Raw genomic sequence first — 20576 nt, 5'->3', positions numbered from 1 at the left:
GGTACAGCCAAGTCCCAAGAGTCTGGGCTCCATTCATTCTGCCTCTGGGACTCCCCACCATCTGATTCTCTCTCTGCTAGGGAGTTCTCAGGGTACAGGTTGGCTAGGGGAGGGGTGTCGGCTTGGTGACAGCCACCCAAGTCCTCCCCTGAGTCTTCCAAGCTCATCCCTTCCTCTCCCTGTAACTTTGTTTTTTCCCTTTTAATGTTTTATTATTTATTTCTGAGAGAGAGAGAGACAGAATGTGAGCGGGGGAGGGACAGAGGGAGAGGGAGACACAGAATCCGAAGCAGGCTCCAGGCTCTGAGCTGTCAGCACAGAGCCCGACACAGGCTCGAACCCACAAACCGTGAGATCATGACCTGAGCCGAAGTTGGACACTGAACCGACAGAGCCACCCACGCGCCCCTCTACTAAGTTCTTAAAATCAGTCGTGCCAAAAATTTCATATTTTCAAATCACTGAAAAGAATCCACTCTGCCTCTGTCTGGACCCCGGGATGGGGCTGCTGTCCCTGGGGCCTGTATCTGGGCCACCACCCTGAACCCTGAAAACCTTGGGGTCATAAAACCAAGGGGCATTTGCTAAGAGTGTAAAATGAATGTGTGAACATCACCCGGCCCCTCACTCACCAGGAACCACCTCCCTGTCTGCACACCGCCAGGCTCCTAGGTTCAACAGACCTGTGAGGGAGGTACCATCAGTCCCCCCAAAAAACCCCACGAAGCTCAGAGAAGTGACGTGGCCTCCCCAGGCCACACACTGGTAAGTGACAAAGGTTGCATTTGAACTCAGACCTGCAGGCTCCGGGCTCTTGAGCATTACTCTGTGTAGCGTCAAACCTCCCCTCGTGCTGATCACAAGAGCACAGAGGTCGGGTGGCTACATACACGTGCAGGCCCTACACACAGATGTGGGCACAGGTCCCACAAGCACCCTGCTGGCACCTAGGGCCATCATTTATTTACAAACATATGGCACTTACTCTGTGCCCAGTTTTCCTTCCTAAGCTCTTTGCACTCAGTCCTCACTGCAACCGTACTTACAAGGTAGGGACCGTTATTATAGTCAATTCACGGATGAGGAAACCGAAGCACAGAGAGGTTAAGCGACTTACACAAGGTCACACAGCTAGTGAGTGGGAAAGCCAGAATTTGAATCTGCACAGCCTGGCTCTCAAACTCAAGCTCCCTCCAGACCTCAGGACCCAGGAACCGGGAAGCTCTGAAGCCCTCCCCACTCTCAGCCCTGGGAGGCGGGCTGGACAATACTTCTCAAAGCCCAATTCACAGAGGAAGCAACAGGCCCAGAGACAGAAGGTAGCTTGCTCTGAGGCACACAGTTGCGTGAGTCCAGTCTGTGGAACCTCGAGCATCTGCATCTGCCTCCGACCCCTGGGGACGCCCCTCCCCCAAGCTCTGCCCTTGATCTGGGAAACTGAAGAGGAGTGACTGCCTGATGACAGCGTGGTCAGGAGGGAATGAGACAAAGCTATCACCTTTTAGAAAAGAAAGCCCGAGAGACTCTGAGAGGGACAGAGGAGACCAGAGGCTGAAAGCAGCCCCCTCACACATCAACCGAAAACCAGACAGGGCAGAAATGGATTCTCTGGAGCTCTCAGGTAAACACACTTCAAAGCCACCGAGGGCAGGAGTCGGGAGGCAGAGGTGAGAGGAGGGACAGCAATACTCCGGGCAGGCAGCACAGAGAAGGGAGGGCTGGACACACAGAGACAGGCAATCACCACTCGGAAAAGGCAATTGGAAATTCCATTTGGGTTTTCAATTTGAAGGTGGAGAGAGGCCAGGAGCTTGGGGGCTGGGGGGGGGGGCGGGTTGACGGAGGAAGAGATGGAAAGAGAGAGGACTTTGAGACAGAGAGGGCGGGGGCACAGAGAGAAAGACGAGAACCAGAGACCAGGGCAAGGAGACAGAGACACATAGAGCCCGAAGGAAGATGGAAAGAAAGAAGCAAAAGCAAAGCCCAAGATGCCAGGCGCCCCCCCCAAACACACACTCAAACTTGCACACACTCACACTCCTACATACTCACACACACTCTTCCTCAGCATTCAGAGACCTGGGTTCTAATCCTGCTTCTGCTCTTGAAATGCCGTGTGACCTTGCAGAACACCTTACCTCCCTCTGAGCGTTTGGTCCCCCTGAGGCCTGGTGAGGTTAAGCTGGTTCCAGGAAGGCGAGGAAGGAGACAGGGTCGGGCACGGGAAGGCAGCAACCTCCTGGGCACCTCCTTCCCGCCCAGAATGGGAGTGCATGTCTGTAATATCCCCTGCAAACAGTGGCTGGGTGCTGACCTCCAGTCCCAGCTCTGGGTGATTTACCCGTATTAATTTACCAGTTCCTCCTCACTCCCACCATATTAGGGGCTAAATCCCATTTAACAGATGAGGAAACTGAGGCACTCTCCATTAAGGGACATTAAGTCACCTAGGGTGACTGCAGCCTTCCTAACAGTGAGAGCCCACCTGCTGCCATTTACACCCCTTTTCGGAGCTAGGTCTCATCCTCCCCAACCCCTCCCCATCCCCCAACGGGGGGGGGGGGGGGGGAATGGTGGCCCGGCCCAACCTGACCGCGGCCTCAGCAGGCCCACGAGGGGTGTCTAGCCTGGCCTCGGAAGGCCGCGAGTCAGAGGCAGCAGGAAGCCGCAGCCATGTGGTGCTGGCTGCAAAGAACCAGCTGAGGCCCAAGGGTGTCCCGACCCCACACTCCCACCCCGAAACCCGAACCTGGACGCCAGCAGCCGGGATGGCCGGGAGTCGCGTGGTGCAAGAAAGCTGTCTTGCGGCGCCACCTAGTGGCCAAAGAGGCCGTCTGGCCCCTCCAGAGCCCGCTGAACCGAGGGCGCTATAGGAAACCACCGGCCTGTAGCGCCCCTGTTCGCTGGGACATTGGAATACACAGAACTCCTCCACCCCGGGGACCGTGTGCTGACTGTCCCAGATTGGGAGGAAGAAAGGAATACGACAGAGCTTGGTTCTTTGCCCTCCTGAGAGACAGACTCACACATCCCGCAATCATCTACTCATCTCTACCTAGCCTCCCACAGGCGTCCCACACTCAACCCTCATCCATCTGATTGGTTCATTTATGGAGTGCTTACTGTATGTCCCAGGAGCTAGAGCCATAACCATGAACCAAACAAAGATTCCTGCCCTTGTGGAGCTTACTGTGGGGCGTAGGTGGGGAAACAGACAACAAACACAAACATAAGAAAACAATCTACCTATTTTAGAAGCAGAAAAGAAAGAGCCTGTCTGACAGTGTAACTGGGCTCCATGACCCCCCCACGGTCCTTAAGGCAAATTCATGGAGTCTGATGTCAATTAGACCACCCTTCCCCGGTCACTCCTCTGGGGGCACTCCTGTCCCAGAGAATGTACCCGAAGGGGCCCTCCTGCCTGGGACTCCCCCCTCCCACATGAATAGCTCCCCTTCTCCAGAGACTTCTTGATCCTGTGGGCTCATCAGCCACCCCCCCCCAGGTCCACACCCCACCCCCCCCCGCCCCCAGCACCACAGCACTTACTCCCCTGGGTGGCTGGTGCAGGGTTGTGGCACACACTCAGGCCAGGCTCTGAATCTTGATTCCCAGCTCAGACATCAACACGTGTGACCTGGACAGCCTCTGCGGCCCCTCTGTGCCACTGTTTCCTCACCTGTAAAACAGGGGAAACAGTTGCTCCTACCAGAGTCAGTCGTGGGCAGTGGGAGGGAAAGGAGTTAAAGGTAAAGCACCTAGAACAGCACCTTGACATAGTGTCTGCTGGCATTAACATCCGTTTAGATGTTCTCTCCCTCCAGGACTGGCTGATGGAGGTTAGACAGAGAGGTGCATCCAGAAAGGTCCACCGAAGTCACCTCCATCCCCCACGCAACAGCACAGGGCGTACGAAAGGCCCTCGAACCAACTTCACTCATTTACTGAGTGCCTTCTGCATGCCAGGTACTGGGCTAGTACGGCTCCCGGCGCAGCTGCTGCTGCCTCCCCACAGATGCTTCTTGCCGGTTTGTCGGTTCCCGATTCACGTCCCGAAGGTGGGCGGGTCAGCTGGCGGTACTTCTGGATGGTTTGCAACAGTAACTCCCGGGCTGCCTCTTCATGCTCCTGGGCTTCCCGAACCCGCGCCCACCACGTCCAGCTGCCCCCGCAGCTCCGGTTCTGTCTCGCGTGCATCATCTCGTTCGTCGCTTCCAAGTCCCCCACGGCCTCTCTCAACTCTCGCGCTTTCTCTTCTAGACTCAAGTTCGGGTCTGTTAACATCTCCACCACGTCCTCGGCACCCAGAGCAGCATCCGCGTGCTCCCTGAGCTCATCGCTGGTGCTCTCTGCCTGGCTCAGCTCCTCCTGCAGACACTCCCGCCGGTGACTCACAGCTTCCAGCTCTTGGTTCTTCTTTTCCACGAGCTTCTGGAGTTTCACGTGCTCCTGCTTCGCCGAGGAAGAAAGATCCCTCGCCAGGGCACCCTTCAGGCGGGCGTTCTGCCCCGCAAACTGCTTGAGCTGGTAACTGGACGCTGCCCCGTCTGAGCCCTTCTCTTCAATCTCAGCCTTGAGGATCTCAAAGTCCGTGCTGAGCTCGTCCACAAGTTCTTTCAATGCCTCCACCTCCCGCTGCGGGGACTCAGCCCGCTCTTCAGCCACCTCCTTGTCCAGAGTGGCCACCTCGATGGCATCAGCAGGGTCGGCCGGCTCATCGAAGTAACGTCCCTTGGCCTCCCGTGCCTCCTTGGCTTCCTTCCCTGCCTCCTGGAGGACCGCCTGCTGCTCCTGCATTTCGCTCTTCCATTCCTGCACCTGCTCCAGCTGGATCTCATGTGTTTCCAGATCTTTTAGCTTTGCCTTGTCTTCCGCCTGTTTCAACCACGGGGTCTCCAGTTTCTCCTCCAGGTCCCGCACCGGGGCCCTCAGCCCCTCCTCCTCCTCCTCGGAGGGGGAAAGCAGTGGGGGTACTGTAGCTCCAGGAGAGGTGAGAGCCGGTGTGGGGATGATGGGTGCTGCCAGTGGAGTCTGAGCGGGGGTGCTGGGCTCGCTGCTGCTCAGCTCACCTGCTGATGCTGAACCAGAGGGACCCAGGGAGCTACCTAGTCGCAGCCACCCCAGATGGAGCTGTGAACAAGGCACTGTAAGAAGAGTAACATCTTGGGGCACCTGGGTGGCTAAGTCGGTTAAACATCCAATTTCAGCTCAGGTCACGATCTCATGATTCATGAGTTCGAGCCCCACATCAGGCTCTGTGCTGACCACTCACAGCCGGGAGCCTGCGTCGAATTCTGTGTCTCCTCCTCTCTCTGCCTTTTCCCGGCTCACTCTCTTTCTCTCTCTCTCAAATAAATAAACATTACATTTAAAAAATTAAAAAAGAAGAGTAGTGTCTAGGCTAGAAGTTCTCAAACTTTTTGGTCTCAGAAAGTCTTTTTTTTTTTTAATTTTGAGAGAGTGTGTGAGCCAGAGGAGGGGCAGAGAGAGGAGAGAGAATCCCAAACAGGCTCCACGCTCTCAGCACAGAGCCCCACACAGCTTGATCCCAGGAACCAGGTTCCATCCCATGAACCAGGAGTTGGAGGCTTAACCGGCTGAGCCACACAGGTACCCTGGTCTCAGGAAGTCTTTAACACTCTTAAACAATTTCAGGATCCCAGGGGTATTCTCTTTCGAACGTCCCCTCTCTGTAAAGAGAGCTTTCCTACTATTCTTTTCTGGTCTTACACTTTATTAAACTTTTGCCTGCTGTTCAAACAAAAAAAAAAAAAAAAAAAAAAAAATTCAGGATCCCAAACAGCTTTTCCATGTGTAAATACCTATTGATAGTTACCATATTAGAAACTAAAACTGAGAAATTTTTAATTTTTACAATTTAGTGGTTAATAAATTTTGTTTTAAAAAAACAATAGCAAACTCATTACATGTTATAAATAAAAGGACGTGGGGGACCCTTGGCCCAGTGACGTTGTCAGAGATGCTCTTTTTCACTGCTTTATGTTAAGTAAATATTTCTAAGGAAAACAGTCGTATTTTCCAAAGCAAAACAAAATCGCGGGAAAACACTGATACGGTTTTGCATTTTTGCAAATGTCTTTTAACGTCTGACTTAATGGAAGACAGTTTTTCATGCCATACTCGACCTGGGAGACACGCTGCTTTGGTTGAAGTACCTGAAAAATACTCCCCTTGCACACTTTTCCTTTTTCAGAAAAAATATAGTCGGAACACTCCGCTCCACCCCGGACCTCACCCACCACGGAGCTACTGGACGCGAGAGGCTGGACCAACCAGCCTGGGCTGGTTTAGGACGGCTTCTGGGAGGAGGCGTGGCCTTGTGCGCAAAGGGATGGTTGGATTGGGATTGGACAACAAATGCGTCCTTCTGCAAGTCGGCCCCGCCTCCGGTTCCCGCCCCCATTTCTTCTCAGTAGTAAAGTGGCAACCCCAAACGCATGCGTCCTAAGGCAGGCGGGCACTTCCGCCCGCCCACCCCGGAACCTTTGTTCTCGCTCGAGTTTCCGCGGAGAAGCTCAGGAAGGCCAAGGCGGAAGTAGTGTGAGCGTGAGGGCGGAGCTGAGTGTAGCCATGTCCGCGGCCTTGCTGCGGCGGGGCCTAGAGCTGCTGGGGGCGCCAGAGGGTGAGGGGGGTCCGGCCGGGGCCGTGCAGCGCGGGCGGAGGGGCGGCGGGGGCGGCGGGGGCGGCGGGCTGGATCCCCGAGGGTACGGAACGATCCCAGCCAGGCTTGGCCCCGGTGCGATGGAAACCCTGCGCGCCCTCAGACCCGGGTGCATGCCTCTCCCTCTTCCCCTGCAGCCCCCCAGGCCGCGCCAGGCCAGGCCAAGCCGAGCGGGGCTCCGGTGAAGCGGACCCGGAAAGCGAAGACTACCCAAGCCCAGAAACTGCGGAACTCGGCCAAGGGAAAGGTGCCCAAGTCTGCGCTTGGTGAGCTCGGGAGGGGGGCGGCACCCTGGAGGAGGGAGCGCTTGAGGCCGAGCTTGAAAGTTTCGCCAGGCATTTCTGGAACACCTGGTGTGCGCCGGGCGCGGGGCGGGATCCTGGGAATACGGAGAGGAACGAAACGCATCTTCCCGGAGAGTGTAAGAGCGAGGCGGGGGGGAAGAGTGCTCTAGAGAAAATCGCTCATGCGGAGTTTGGAGGAAGTTAGTTACTTTGAGAATTTTCTTTTTTTTTTTTTTTATTTTTTTTCAATGTTTATTTATTTTTGGGACAGAGAGAGACAGAGCATGAACAGGGGAGGGGCAGAGAGAGAGGGAGACACAGAATCGGAGACAGGCTCCAGGCTCTGAGCCATCAGCCCAGAGCCTGATGCGGGGCTCGAACCCACGGACCGCGAGATCGTGACCTGGCTGAAGTCGGACGCTTAACCGACTGCGCCACCCAGGCGCCCCCTTTGAGAATTTTCAAGAAAGAAGTCTGGTAATGACATTGTGAACAAGGGTCAGAGGTGGGAGCGCCTAACAAAACAGTTAATATTCTGTGGGCCTGGTGCTGTTCTAAACCCTGTATAAATAAACGTTCGCTCGCTTGATTCCTTGCACAACCCTGTGAGGTCAGTACTGTCGTTACCCCAGTGTTCAGATGCAGAAACAGACACCTGTCCAGATGGTATAGTAACCAGGCAGTGGGTCTCCAGAGATTTGCTCTCCCCTACTCGGTTCAGAGGGAGGCAGTGTGGCCTGGGCAACTGCCATGGTGCAGAAACAGTTGTGGGGGGCGGGGGGGAGCATTGATGAGCTTCAGTGGTGAATTGGCTGCAAGGATGGGGGAAGAGGGAGACACCGAGAACAGAGCCTAGTTTTAGTAGAGGATCCTGGGGGATACGATTCCCCTTAAGGAGACGAACAGACGTGGGGAGCGACGGGCGTGGGCTGGATGGTGGGGTATTCTGACCTGTGGCAGGGCTTGGTGAGTTCCTAGTGTGTCTTTGAACCCCTGGGGCCTGGTACATAAAAGATGTTCAAGTGATTGTTGACAGAGCTGTGAATTCCAAGCAGGAAACCACATGAACAAAAGCGTGGAGGCAGGAAAGTGAGCCGCGTTTGAGCGCCACCGATGTTGGTGTGAAAGAGGCGTGTAGCGTGCCAGAGGTCACCTCCTTTATTTATCCCAGCCCTTGTGCCCCCAACCTGTCACTGTACATAACTGATGATGAGGGGACTCTTGAGCCTCAGTGACCAAGCTAAAGAACCTCTGTGACGGCCACCTTGGTGTGAGCTGCGTCATCTCTCGCCTGGGTTATTTCAGCCACCTCTTAACGTCCATCCCCCCTCCCCACCACCACCACCACACCCAGTAATCTTGTTCTCGCCACAGTGGCCAGAGTGATCCTGTGATGTAAGTCGGACCTGTCTGTCCTCTGCCCCTCACCCTCTGGTGGCTTCCATCAGACTTGGTGCCCAGTGAGGTCCCGCGTGGTCTGCCCCCTCTCCAGCTTCGTGTCCTGCTCCCCACGCCAGCCATTTTCTGTGCTGCGAACACATGGACCACACTTCTTCGGGTTCTTCGCGCGGCCTGTTCCCTCTACCTAGAATGCTCTTCCCCAGATGTCCATACACTCTGCCTCCAGCATTTGCTAAAACGTCAGTTCAGTGAGGCCTGCCGAGACCCTCCTATTTAGAATCCTGGTCCTCCACCCTTGGCATTTCTCATTTGTCTTTACCGTGCTGTTTTTCTTCATGATGCGTATCACGCTCTAAAATACCGTTTACCTTGTGTACCATGTCTCTTCGCTCTGGAACGTAAGCTCCACGAGGGCAGGAGTTCCGTTCTGTTTTCTGCTGTATGTCCTGCACCTAGAACAGTGTCTGATACACAGTAAATGCTCGGGCCTTATTTGTTGAATAAGTCACTTGAGCATCTGGGAGCCAGTGGGGGGGCTTTCAATGGGATCTGTGTGGAGAGCCCAGGATGTTGGAGTAACCTAGGGAGGGGACACAGGGCCTCTGGTATGGCTGGTACAGGGGGTGGGGAGGAGATATCAGGAGGGGACCCCGAGGCCCCCAAGGGAGTACATCAGAAATGATTCCTGTCCGCCTGCCCTCCACAGCTGAGTTCCAGAAGCGAGAGTGTCAGAGCTACCTCGGAGTAAACCTGAAGTTTATGACCAGTGCAAGAAGCACAGTGGCTGAGTCAGTCACCCAGCAGGTTTGTCAGAGGGGTGGACCTCGGGGAGGAACCTGGGCGAGGAGAGCCATGGGAGTCCCTGCCCGGAGCGTGGAGCAGAGGTTGGGCCCTCGCTCTGGAAGGCAGAGAGCAGAGCAGGGCTGCTGGGAGGCTGGGCCTGGCCTTACTCCCCTGTTCCCCTCGTGGGCCCCAGTTTGCTTCTCTGTAAGTGGAAGTGGTGTGCCCCACCTCCCAGGACAGCGTGAGAGCCGGTTGAGAGCGAGGCATTTGGTAGCTGTACCAGGCTGTGCAGCTCCAAGGGGCAGTCCCTCATGCGCCAAGAGTCATCACCCAGGGATCCTGACTCCCCCACATTCCTAGATTGTGCGCCAGAACCGGGGCCGCAAGGCCTGTGACCGACCTGTGGCCAAGACGAAGAAGAAGAAGAAGGCTGAGGGCACCGTGTTCACTGAGGAAGACTTCCAGAAGTTCCAGCAGGAATACTTCGGCAGCTAGGCTCCCAGGAGGATGCAGCGGGAAGGGCACTCAGCCCATCTCCTCCTCTGACCTCACAGCCTCTGCTGGCCCCAGGACCCTGCCAAGCCGCCGGCCTGGCACAACGAAGCCTGGGGGCTAGAGCCAGGGCAGGGTGGCTAGAAAGGAGACGGTGAGCTGGAAGCCCTGGGGAGGATACGCACTCAGAGCACAGCTGACTTCTGCAGGAGGGGGTCGTCTACCTGCCAGATAACATGTCTGACTGTTTCCTTTGCTTTGGCCCGAGGAGGGCCTCTGGGCTGTTTGCTCTGGAGAAGCCAGTCACTAGGCCCCCAGGGCCACACCTCTAGGAGTAGCAGGAGGGCTGCTGGGCAGGCTTCCGGGCTCTAATAAACGTGAACCCGAGAGCCGTGTGTGCTGCTGATCTGCCTCGGGTGGTGTCTCCCAGTCTCTTCTGTCACCAAGGGGCCTGTCCCCATCTCCCATGGTTCTTAGAGCTCCGGGTCACAAGCCCTCCAGTCCGGGGCCGCAGGGGTGGCTCAGTCGCTTGAGCTTCTGACTCTTGATCTCAGCTCAGGTCATCATCCCAGGGTCATGGGATTGAGCCCCGTGTCGGGCTGCGTGCTGAGCATGGGGAGCCTGCTTAAGAGTCTCTCTCCCTCTGCCTGCCTCTCTCTCTCTCTCTCTCTCTCTCTCTCTCTCTCTCTCTCTCAAATAAATTTTTCAAAAAGTTCTGCAGTCCAGCCCCAGTGCAGGTGCCCCCTCCCCCGCAGTGGAGAGCAACTCACCCAGCATCTGCTGATGTGCCCAAGAGGAGCCCCCTCCCCTGAAGGTGGCAGCCACAGATGACAAGGGAGCCCTTGAGAAAAAGTAGCACCCACAGCAGCTGACTCGGGGTTTTGGGCAGTGGGAGTGCGGCTGCCCTGTTGCCCAAGGCTTGTGCTCTTTTGGGGGGCAACTCAGAAGGTGAGCTCAAGAAACAAGCATCACACCGAGGTCTGTGCCCAAGTGGGAAGATTGGGCTGGGTCCACACCACCATGAAAGGGCAGGCTGGGGACCGTTCCTGGCAGGCGCGTGCATGTTGACCGAGCATGAATGAGTGGATGTACCAACTAGCTGGGTCTTCAGGGTGGAGGAGACCAGTCCTGGAAGTCCAGGGGCCTCTCCGTGGAGGGGTTGCGGTCCTCGTGGGGAAGAGGGCCCTGGGTGCCCTGGGCAGCTCCATCTGACTCTCCACCCTACAAACAGGGCCCCAGAGGTCATGTCCAGCAGAGGACTTCAGAAAGGCCCCCTGTGGCTGAGCCAGCTGGGGACCCACAGTCTGCCAACCCAAAGTAGGTTCTGTCCAAGGAGAGAGGGTTCCACACCCCACACACATGCCCCGGGGGTCCGTTCTTGGTTGGTAACTGGCTTTCCATCCTACCTGAGGACAGAAGGGGGCCTGCAGACCTGCCTGAAGCAGAGCTGGAGCCTGTCCTGTGTGCAGGTGGCCTTCATCCCAGCAGCAGGAAGCAGACCATCCACCCAGGAGGCCAGGAGGGCCAGAGAGGAGGGTGCCATTACTCCAAACCCTTATCAACCCACTTTTCCTCAAATGAGCTGGTTCCAAAGAAGGGGAAGACGGGTATTCTTCAAATTCTCACTCCTGCCTGCTGAGCTTTAACGACCCCTATGTGGAGAGAGGGAGACGAACTTGGATACCCTTGCAGACCCCCTCCCTTCATCTTTTCAGCAGCTCGGCAAGAAGCTGGCTCAGCTGTGCAAGCACTCATGTGCTCACACTCCCTGGGAAGAGGGGCTGACCAGCCGCTGACAAGGACACACCTACTGTTCCACAGGCACCCTCAGGTGCCCTGTTTCCAGTTTCCAGGTATCGAGCGACTGGCCTGGCTCTACGGCAGGGAGTTTGCAGGCACGAGAGCCAGGGTTCTGCTGCTTCTCTGCTCCTGGGCTTTCCGGCAGTTGTTTCACCTGTGCCACGTGGCACTAGTGAGGTGGGTGTCCGTGCTCCTGAGTGACCAAGCTAGTGCTCACCGCTGAGGTTCTGGGCCAGCAGGTCAGGGGAGGACTCTGGGATCTAACGGTCACCCTGGCCAGTTCTGGTACCAGTGGTCAGGAGGTGGCAGAGGGCCCAGGAGAGGCTGGTAGAGGCACTGGGGAAGCGAGGATGTGCCACCATGGGCGGGGGGGACGGGGACGGTGTGCGTGCAGAAGTCACGGATCGGGGGGTGCAGCTCCAGGACCCGGTGGTTGACATCAGCTGGAAAAGGAAGGGACAGGGCTCAAACAAGAGGACGCTGGGTTGCCACATTCCCACCAGGACTACAGACCCAGAGGAGGAGGCCTTCCCCAGTTGAGACATTGTGAGCAGATACAAAGCGCCTGGAAGCATTTGTGTCTCACGTGGTTTGGGGGGACCAGGCTGAGCAAAGTTTCAGGAACTCACGTGACCAGGGGGAGGGCCCCAGCCAAGGCTACCTGTGGTTTCCACAGTGGGGTAGGCTGTTTGAGCCGTCTACACTTCCTGCTCCTTGATGACTGGAAGGGTCGGCCCAGGGGCCAGGTGGGAGTGGGGCAGGACTGCCACGTGGAGCCTCGCTAGGGCCCAGCCACAGGCCTGCCCGGAACTTGTGAGGACAGAGGGCTGGGTTCAGCAGGAGCTGGGTGGGTCCCCATCAGGGGCAACCAGTGTATCACTCCTGCTGCAGGGACTCCCCAGGTCACACAGAGGAGAGACTCAAGTCCCATCAGGGCTACTAGGCCCTGTACCGTGTGCCTGTCCCCCGCTGCAGGCAGCCCTCCCCCCGACCCCCTGGGCCCCTCACTCCCTCCCTCGTCTCCTGCCAGCTTTGCCTCCCTAAACACCCATCTTACGGGCAGATCCCCCGACCTGAGTACTCGGCCTGCCCCACGGCCATCTAGCGTCACATGTCTCACTTTAAGATTTTAAGTAATTTCTACACCCAGTGTGGGGTTCAGACTTACGACCCTGAGATCAAGAGTCGCATGCCCCACCGACTGAGCCAGCCAGGTGCCACTAGGTGTTTTATCCTTACTGGCGGTCTCCGTCACCAGAACGAGAGCAGAGACTTGTGTCTGTTTTTCTCACCACTGAATCCTCGGCATCCAGGACAATGTCTAGCCCGTGGTGGGGGCTCGTGAATAGTTGCAGAGAAACACGAAGGCCGTTCCCTGATCTCCAGCACTTGCGGCCTCATCCTAGGGGTGAAACAGGCGGCAATGCCGAGAGCTGAGTGGCTCCTGCCTCGGTACAGGCAGCAGAGGGCTTGGAGCTGAACCAGGAGCACCCCACCCCCACCGCACCACGGTAGAGCCCAGCCCTGGGGCTGGACCTGGGCCTCAATCCCGCCCCCTGCCCCGCACCCCTCCCTCTGTGTGGGTCTCTCTAGCACTGAGACCCCACGTGGCCTATCTGTACAGGCCTCGGTCATTGTCTATACCAGCTGCCCCTGGACCAGCATCCACCTGCAGCCTCACCTCATTAAAAAAGGCACGATTGGGGCGCCTGGGTGGCTCAGTCGGTTGAGCGGCCGGCTTCGGCTCAGGTCATGATCTTGTGGTCCGTGAGTTCGAGCCCCGCGTCGGGCTCTGTGCTGACAGCTCGGAGCCTGGGGCCTGTTTCAGATTCTGTGTCTCCCTCTCTCTGACCCTCCCCCGTTCATGATCTGTCTCTCTCTCTCTCAAAAATAAACGTTAAAAAAAATTTTTTTTAAATAAATAAAAAAGGCATGATCATCAGATCCTCCTCACAGCTCCTAATGAGGATTATGAGCCAATAACCGCAAAGCTCTCAGTGCCAAGCGTCAGAACTCTCAGTGACTATTAGCAGTAATCATTATTACATGCCAGGCACTGTCATGGGTCCTGGAAATACGGAAATGAACAAGACAGCAAGATCTCTGCCATTGGAGAACTTACCCTGTAGTTGGGGAATAGGAAATAGGTAGGGTCATGGAAAATAACAGTTAAGGCAGAGGGGCTGGGACATTTGCAGAGTCCTCTTGGAAGGCCTCTGGGATGACATATGAGACCTGCATGAGAGAGGGAAGGAGCTCTGGAAAAATCTTGCAGGCAGAGTTTACAGCAAGTGCAAAGGGCCTGAGGGAGGCATGAGCTTAGCAGAAAGATGCAGGAAGGCCCTTGTGGCTGGAGCACAGCAAAGAGTGAAGGAGGGCGAAGTCCGAGCATGGTCTCTGGTCTGAGCCTACAGACTCTACAGGGGCCTTTGCTGCCCACCCCATCCCTGCCTTTTGTGGTTTGAGGAGTCTTTACCTACAGGGGCCTGGGAAGGGGCATAGCCCAGTGTCCTGGCCTTAAGCCTTTAGTCTGCACTGCCCTTCAGGGCACCCCAGGGAAAGGTTTCCCTTCAGTCAAATGGGGGAGTGGGTCACTGTCTCCAAGGACAGAGGATCTCACTGGCACTGGATGTGACAAGGTGGCTGGGTCACTTCCAGGGCTGTGGTCTCCCTCACCTCCTCTCAGCTCTCCGTGTCCCCCTCCTGTCCCACCCCACATGCCCCAGGCTGGGGCAGCTGCCCAGTCATACAAAGCGTAAGATACTGTTGGGGGTAGATAGAAGGAAGCACTTGTAGTCGTAGATTCTTATTTCCCATCTCGGATTTAAAAACCATAAGGTCACAAAGCTGAAGTGAGGCATAGAGCAGGGGTCACAGGTGACAGCTGTGCTCATGTGGGGGCCTTTGGCAATGGCTGTAGACTCCCCACTCTCCTCCAGCTCCTTCCCAAAGCCACCAGGGATGATCCACGTGGACAATGGGTGTTATCTTAACAAAGCCTCCACGTTTGTGATCTGTGGCACACCACCTTAGCACCCACACACACTTTCTCTGAACTCCCAGTTTAAGACAAGTGTCCGGGGTCCCCCTATAATCCTTCCTATAAGGAATTATGGAGCCATACAGAATGTTTAAAAACATTCTGTGGAGTCAGACTGCCTGGATTTGAATCCACCTGGTAGCGGGGGATGTTACTCAACCTCCCTAAGTCTTGGTTCCCACATCTGTAAAGTGGGGAAGAGGTAATCCTGATGAAAAACTTTTTGGGGGCGCCTGGCTGGACTCTTGACCTCAGAGTTGGGAGTTCAAACCCCACGTTGGGTGTGGGGATTACTTAAGATCTAATTTTTTTAGTTTATTTTGAAATAAATAGCTGTGTTGTTAGTGCAGAGCCCGATTAGGGTCTCAAACCCACAAACTGGGAGATTACCACCTGAGCTGAAATCAAGTCGGACACCTATCCAAGCCACCCAGCTCAAAAATCTTTTAAGACATCTTAGGGGCCCCTGGATGGCTCAGTCGGTTAAGCGTCAGACTTTGGCTTAGGTCACGATCTCACAGTGTGTGGATTCGAGCCCCACATCAGGTTCTGTGCGGACAAACTTGGGAGCCTGGAGCCTGCTTTGGATTCTGTGTCCCTCTCTGCCCCTCCCCTGCTCTCACACACACTTTCTCTCTCAAAAACAAACATTAAAAGAAAAACTTAAAAAAAAAAACAAAAAAAAACCAGGCATTTTAGGGACGCCTGAGTGGCTCAGTGGGTTGAACATCCAACTTCCATCCAACTTTGGCCTAAGTTATGATCTCACAGTTGCTGAGTTTAAGCTCCTCTGCGGTCTTTAAAAAAAATTATTGAATAGAACTTAGTTTTTGTAACCTCAATGTGTGAGGCTGAGTGGATGCTGTTCAACCAGTAAATCCCCACATATTTAGCTGCAGTTAAGCTGCTTAAATGGGGCTGGGGGGTGGGGGTGGGATCTTGTCTGTGATACTAATACCTAGATGGGTGGTCCCTGCAGAGTAAACTGTGGAGAGAGACCCACAGCTTTGTGGGATCTCTACCACCTCAAGGTGTAAGACCTGTACCAGGCCCAAGGTCCACTGTGACCCCCCCACCCCCACCCCATGCCTCAGAGTAATGTTCCCATTTGGGTCATTGGTTGTATTCCAACACTAGGTGTTGGGAAAATCAGGGAAACATGGGCCTCCCCTCCCCTTGCACACACACCCAGTTCCAAACTCAAGGGGCAAAACAGGTTTAAGAGCCTGATGCTCCTTCATGCACCGGTTTCCCTTTGGGTTATCAAAGAACTGAGAATACACATTAAGGGCTCAAACACTGCCATGGAGATAAAAATCCAAGGCTCCCTCCCTGGAGAGCTAGACCCACAAGACACACAAGATGAGGTGACCTGACCAGGATGGACTCCAAAGGAGGACTTCTCAGACTTGAGAAATCCAAGTTGCAGTAGTGTGGCTTCCTGGTACTGTGCCGACGTCTGGCAGCCTTAGAGGCCAGGAACTTCAAGCTACAGGTCGGTCCTCAACTCCCAGCAAAAACCAAAGACCCATTTCTCTGACAACTGGGAAGAGGCCTCTACAGAAATGTAAAAGAGAAACTTCTCAGGCAGGCCTTATCTGGGCACTTAAGGACAGATCACAATTCTGCAGGAGGCAGAAGCCAGGCTGTACCTCCTGGCCATGAGCTCCCTCAGGGTAAAGCTCTTTGGCCTGAACTACACTCGAGAAAAACACCCAGCGGCCTACTGGAGGGGGCTCTAAGTCCAACGAAGTTGAACCAGTCCCTCCCTCCGGGGTGATCACAACCGCCAGGCCAAGGTCGGTAAGGCTGCCTTACCAGAGATCAGAAAGCAAGCACGACTCACAGGAGTACTTTCACTACAAAATAATTTATTACAACACACAGCTGCAGCACAAGCCTATGTACAAGCACATACTCCGCTGACAACCCCAACTAGGGGACCCTTTTCTTCTCCCTGGCCTTTCGGACCTCTTCTATCAAATCTTTCAGATACTGTATCTCCTTGGCCAAAGAGTCTGCCCTCTCTTTCAGAGCCTCGTTCTTCTTTTCTAGCTCTTTACACTCGCCAGTAAGGGCCTCTTGCTCCGCCCTCTTCTTCTGGCGGTACCTAGTGGCTGCTGTCTTGTTCTGCTCCATTTTTTTCAGCTTCTTATCCAACTTCTCCACCTTTACTTTTGCTGCCGTTTTCTCTCCAGGAGGATCGTAGGGTTTGGGGCGGGCAGAACCACAGAGGGAACATGGAGACAGCTGGCTCTTACTTGGAGAGCCCCTCGAAGCCGAGGGGCTATGCTGGGGGGACCCCAGGTAGGACTCAGGACTCATACAGATGCCACTATCATTATCTGAGGGGGCATCCTCCTCCTTTATGCACTGAGGGATCATGAGAATGTAAGCAGTAGAGTCTGGCTTTCTATCTCCTTCAGAGATATCCACCTCACTGCCTAGCTCTAAACTAAAAGAATGATCTGGAGTGGAGGATAGGGCCCCTGGGGAGAGAGAAAGAGGTTGCAGGAAGGTAAAAGGGGCAACCTGGTCTGTTTTGGGTAAATTTTCTGGGAGATGGCCAATTGGGTTCATGGTCTGGGGGGGCTCCTTATTCGTCTCCTGGACTAGGGGGTCAAAGAGATCACATGTGTCATCCAAAGTGGCCAAAAGCTCATCTGGCATGGTTTCCAGGTCATCTATATTGAACAGAGAATCAAAATCAAACTCCTTCAGATCCATTTTCTCCACCATCCAATCTGTCCCGGAGAAGGCATCCTCTGCAAAAGATTGAAAAGGAGTCAGATACACAAGGCAGCAAGCCGGACGCTCAGGTCCCACCGGCAGGCAAAGGACTCCTACTCACCCTTGCCGTTGTCTGAGGCACTGACCAACCCATCCACAGCCAGCCATTCGGAGGAGCCCGCCTTAGCCTTGTCGCTGGAGAACCCATGAGGTTTGAAGTGCTTGGCCACCTCCAGGTAATCGTCTAAGAGACCTAGGCTTACTTCAGCCCCCAAACCCGACTGGTCGAAGGGGGACATCAAGTCCCCCCCCAACACCTCGCTGCTCAGGAAGTTCATCATCTCGGCCATGTCGTGGGACTTTACTGGAATCGAGGAATGTGCTTGATTCGAAGAGGTCTTTGTCGGTTACAGCAACGCTGCTGCTGGATGCCGTGAAAAGCCTGAAAAGAAACCAGAAACCAAGGCCCACTAGACACCAGCCGGTCCCAGAACTTCATCTTTTCATCCTGGAGGGAGACCGGCCAAACTAGAATTCCACTCGGCAGCAGAGAATCGGGAACACGTGGCCTCAGAGCCATCGCGTCCACCTTCCTCGCCGCCGGGTCAAGCCGCACAAGATGGACGCCCTCGGGGCTGGGCCGTCCCTCCACCGGCCGCCAGAGGAAGGCGCGCCATCCTCAAGTCCAAATACGGCCTGGGCCGCCGGCCCCGCCCACACCCGCCCATGACTCACACCGCGCCACCGCCCTGCCCCGCCGCCATCTTGGCTCCTGCCACGTTTTGCTGGGAGCCGGACGGGGAGGCGCCCCTGAATCGGAGGCCAGGGTCGTCGAGGACTTCTATCCTCGGGGACGGGGCGCGTTCCCCCAACCCGGAGGCGTCGGCGTCTCGGGGACACCCAAACAGGGGTCACGCGTCTCGGGCGCTCGTAAAACCGCTTCCCCCTCCGGGACGCCGCCGGCCGCAGGCCGCGCCCAAGCGAGCCGAATGCCCTCGCCGACCCGCGGGAGCACGGCCAGAGCGGCCCGGCCCCGATACTTACGCCATGGCTTAAGCCGCTGGGGGGTGCCGCTGCAGAGCCTGGTGCTGCTGCCGCCGCTGCAAAGGCCAATGCTGCCGCAGGCACTGCTGCCTCTAATACGCCATGGCGGCCGCGGACCCTGGGGGAGCGGAGGAGGGAGAACGCGCACTCGCACAGGAGCTCTACATTTATAGGCGGGAGGGAGAGAAATGGCCGCGGCCCGCCGGCCGTGGGTCCTTTATAGACTTTGCCTCTATGAGGACGCATCACAGGGAATATCCTTCCGCCCCGGTCACGTGACACACGCCTCCTACCCACTCATTTTCGCCCCTCCGACGCCCCTACTATCTCCAACCTACGACTTTTATGTCTAGAAGGTAGCTGTGAAAAGAATGTGAATTATTTTTAGAGTCTCAAGAAAGGAAAAGGGCGCACTACTTTACACGGCAACTAAGATCAAAGAGTCACTTTCCCCTCTGGAGCCGGAGAGCGCGGAGGGATTCTTCAGACACACCTCGTTTCCGGTGTTAGCTTCGGGGGCGGGGAGAGAAGTCTTTCTGCCCAAGGAAGGTTTTTATTGTGAGGTTCGAGGCCGCTTGGTTGTCGCGCGAGATGTTGGCGGAGAGCGAGCGTCGAGCTGATTGGTTAGACATGGTGAGTCATATATATCTCGATTTTCTATTGGCTCTGAGCCCGAGGTGGGAGGGCTTCTCGCTGAGAGAGCCCCGGTCTGAGCGGGAAGGGGCGGAGTGGTGAGGGAGGTTCCCGCTGCTGGAGTGTGTTCTCGGTGGGCCAGTCTCGGTTAATTTCCCGCTGCGTGGCTTCCGCAACTCTGCGCACACGTAGCGGCCCGTGGCTGCGCCGGCTCCTTCCCCGATCTAGAGCGTTCAATGGTGACGACAGGCCGGAACCCGTGTGGCCCCTTCCTGCCCCCCTCAGTGAATCTCCGAATTAGCATCCAGTTTCAGGCCCTACATGAAATTAGGGGAAAGGAAGTGGCATTTCGTGTGCATTTCCACCATATGCAAGGCCTTAAGTAGCTGAAAGGGCAGACGACCTCGGTCGGGATCTCAAATGCTTCATGCCCACCTACCATAAAGGGCCAACTCTGCATCCTTACTGTCAACTCTCAAGTCCAGGCGGGAAGATGCATAATCTATAGCCCAGTTTAAGGTATTTTTACGTACCCAACCTGCTAAGATGTTTGCTATTCTATTAAAAGTATTCAGTCCATCACAAGGGAACTCCTTTTGGTTTATGCAGATGCAGCTGCCCCAAGAGATTTTATTAAACTGGTATCTGTCACTGTCAGTTAACGCCCAATTCTGGACTGCCCGGTGTAACCTAACCACTTCTCAGCCTAATGCCGCTAATGAGAGAAGCTTGAAAACCCACGCCCACTTGCGGGGGGCAGGAGGGTTCGTGTGTTCGGAAGCAGCGGTCCAGGGTAGGGCTTGCATTTTGCTCTCTATCGGGGAGCTACGAAGTGTGCCAAGAAAGCTCTTCACCATCCTCCAGTCCCCTTCCCCAGTCAGGCCCTGTGGGGGCAGAAACCTTAAGTTTCTGCCTCCCTTTCGGTGGGCCATAGAATTATCTGTAGCAAGGCTGTGAGGTCAAAAAACGTGGGGAGCGCTGTCCTTGTCCGTTCACTGCTTTGATTCCGTCTAGCCCAACGATTTCTTTACAACAGCAAACCGAACTAATGCGATGAGGTGTGTGGCCCAAAGCCACACAGCTTTCCGTGGAGGCAGTATGGGGTAGGGCTTAGAAGACAGATTTTAGAGGCAACTCCAAAAGGATCCTGGCTCTTCCATTTAGTGGCTGAGACATTTTGGTTACGCAAGTTATCCTTGCTGAGCCAGTTTCCTCATCTGTGAAATGAGGCTAATGATGAGTATCTTTATGCTTAGAATGAAGTAAGATTATGTATGGAAAGCATTGAGCAAAGTGCTGATAAATGCTCAATAAATGGTTATTACTATTATTAGAACTCAGGTCTTCTGCTCCTGACCTCCCAGTCCCCACTCCCCATTTTCCTTTTATCATCCTGCTTCCTCAGAGGACTACTAGTATTTATTGAGTTGATGAAACCAACAACTGGTATATGTAAAGCATATTGCAAAGTATGGTTTTTGTATTGCTTTGGAGAAATCACAGATGTCAAGATATAAAGTCTAGTCTTACGTGCAAAGGCACTTAAGTATCCCTGAACCATTACACAAGTCTTCCAAGGTGTACCGAAGAACCCATGGGGCGTGTGTCAAGAGACCTGTCAGTGCGTCCTTACAGATGACTAGGCAGGAGGTTGAGAATTAAAGAAAGTAATGTTGCCCCAGTTTTG

At 55.2% G+C, this 20576-nt stretch overlaps 2 protein-coding genes across 3 annotated transcripts; one reads left to right on the top strand and one right to left on the bottom strand.

The window, feature by feature from the left end:
• Nucleotides 1-6505: 6505 nt before the first annotated feature.
• RPS19BP1 (ribosomal protein S19 binding protein 1) lies at nt 6506-10031 on the top strand. 2 transcript variants are annotated; one of them, XM_043562658.1, is made up of 4 exons: nt 6506-6643; nt 6820-6948; nt 9074-9251; nt 9286-9392. In XM_043562658.1, exons 1-4 carry the CDS (start codon nt 6592-6594, stop codon nt 9356-9358), a joined length of 432 nt encoding a protein of 143 aa, XP_043418593.1. In that variant the 5' UTR covers nt 6506-6591; the 3' UTR covers nt 9359-9392. The 2 variants fall into 2 exon arrangements, with proteins under 2 accessions (XP_043418593.1, XP_043418594.1); XM_043562659.1 differs by lacking the exon at nt 9286-9392 and adding an exon at nt 9511-10031 and having other exon boundaries at nt 6514-6643; nt 9074-9171.
• Nucleotides 10032-16333: 6302 nt separating this feature from the next.
• ATF4 (activating transcription factor 4) lies at nt 16334-18504 on the bottom strand. Its single transcript, XM_043562656.1, has 3 exons — nt 18257-18504; nt 17334-17654; nt 16334-17247 (listed from the first exon to the last, which is right to left on the bottom strand). The coding sequence occupies exons 2-3, from the start codon at nt 17560-17562 to the stop codon at nt 16418-16420; spliced, it is 1059 nt and encodes a 352-aa protein (XP_043418591.1). The 5' UTR covers nt 17563-17654; nt 18257-18504; the 3' UTR covers nt 16334-16417.
• Between the last annotated feature and the right edge of the window lie 2072 nt (nt 18505-20576).

This window comes from Prionailurus bengalensis, chromosome B4, assembly GCF_016509475.1.
Source record: "Prionailurus bengalensis isolate Pbe53 chromosome B4, Fcat_Pben_1.1_paternal_pri, whole genome shotgun sequence".
NCBI classification, from domain to species: domain Eukaryota; kingdom Metazoa; phylum Chordata; class Mammalia; order Carnivora; family Felidae; genus Prionailurus; species Prionailurus bengalensis.
The sequence above is the reverse complement of the archived record's forward strand: the minus strand, read 5'-3'. Positions and strand labels throughout refer to the sequence as shown.

Bases quoted from the DNA above. Each gene is read 5' to 3' on its own strand.
- RPS19BP1 (XM_043562658.1), top strand. From the start codon at position 6,592: ATGTCCGCGGCCTTGCTGCGGCGGGGCCTAGAGCTGCTGGGGGCGCCA. The intron at 6,644-6,819 runs GTGAGGGGGGTC...CTTCCCCTGCAG, and splicing joins GCTGCTGGGGGCGCCAGAGG to CCCCCCAGGCCGCGCCAGGC. The intron at 6,949-9,073 runs GTGAGCTCGGGA...TGCCCTCCACAG, and splicing joins GGTGCCCAAGTCTGCGCTTG to CTGAGTTCCAGAAGCGAGAG.
- ATF4 (XM_043562656.1), bottom strand. From the start codon at position 17,562: ATGGCCGAGATGATGAACTTCCTGAGCAGCGAGGTGTTGGGGGGGGAC. The intron at 17,248-17,333 runs GTGAGTAGGAGT...AATCTTTTGCAG, and splicing joins TGCCTCAGACAACGGCAAGG to AGGATGCCTTCTCCGGGACA.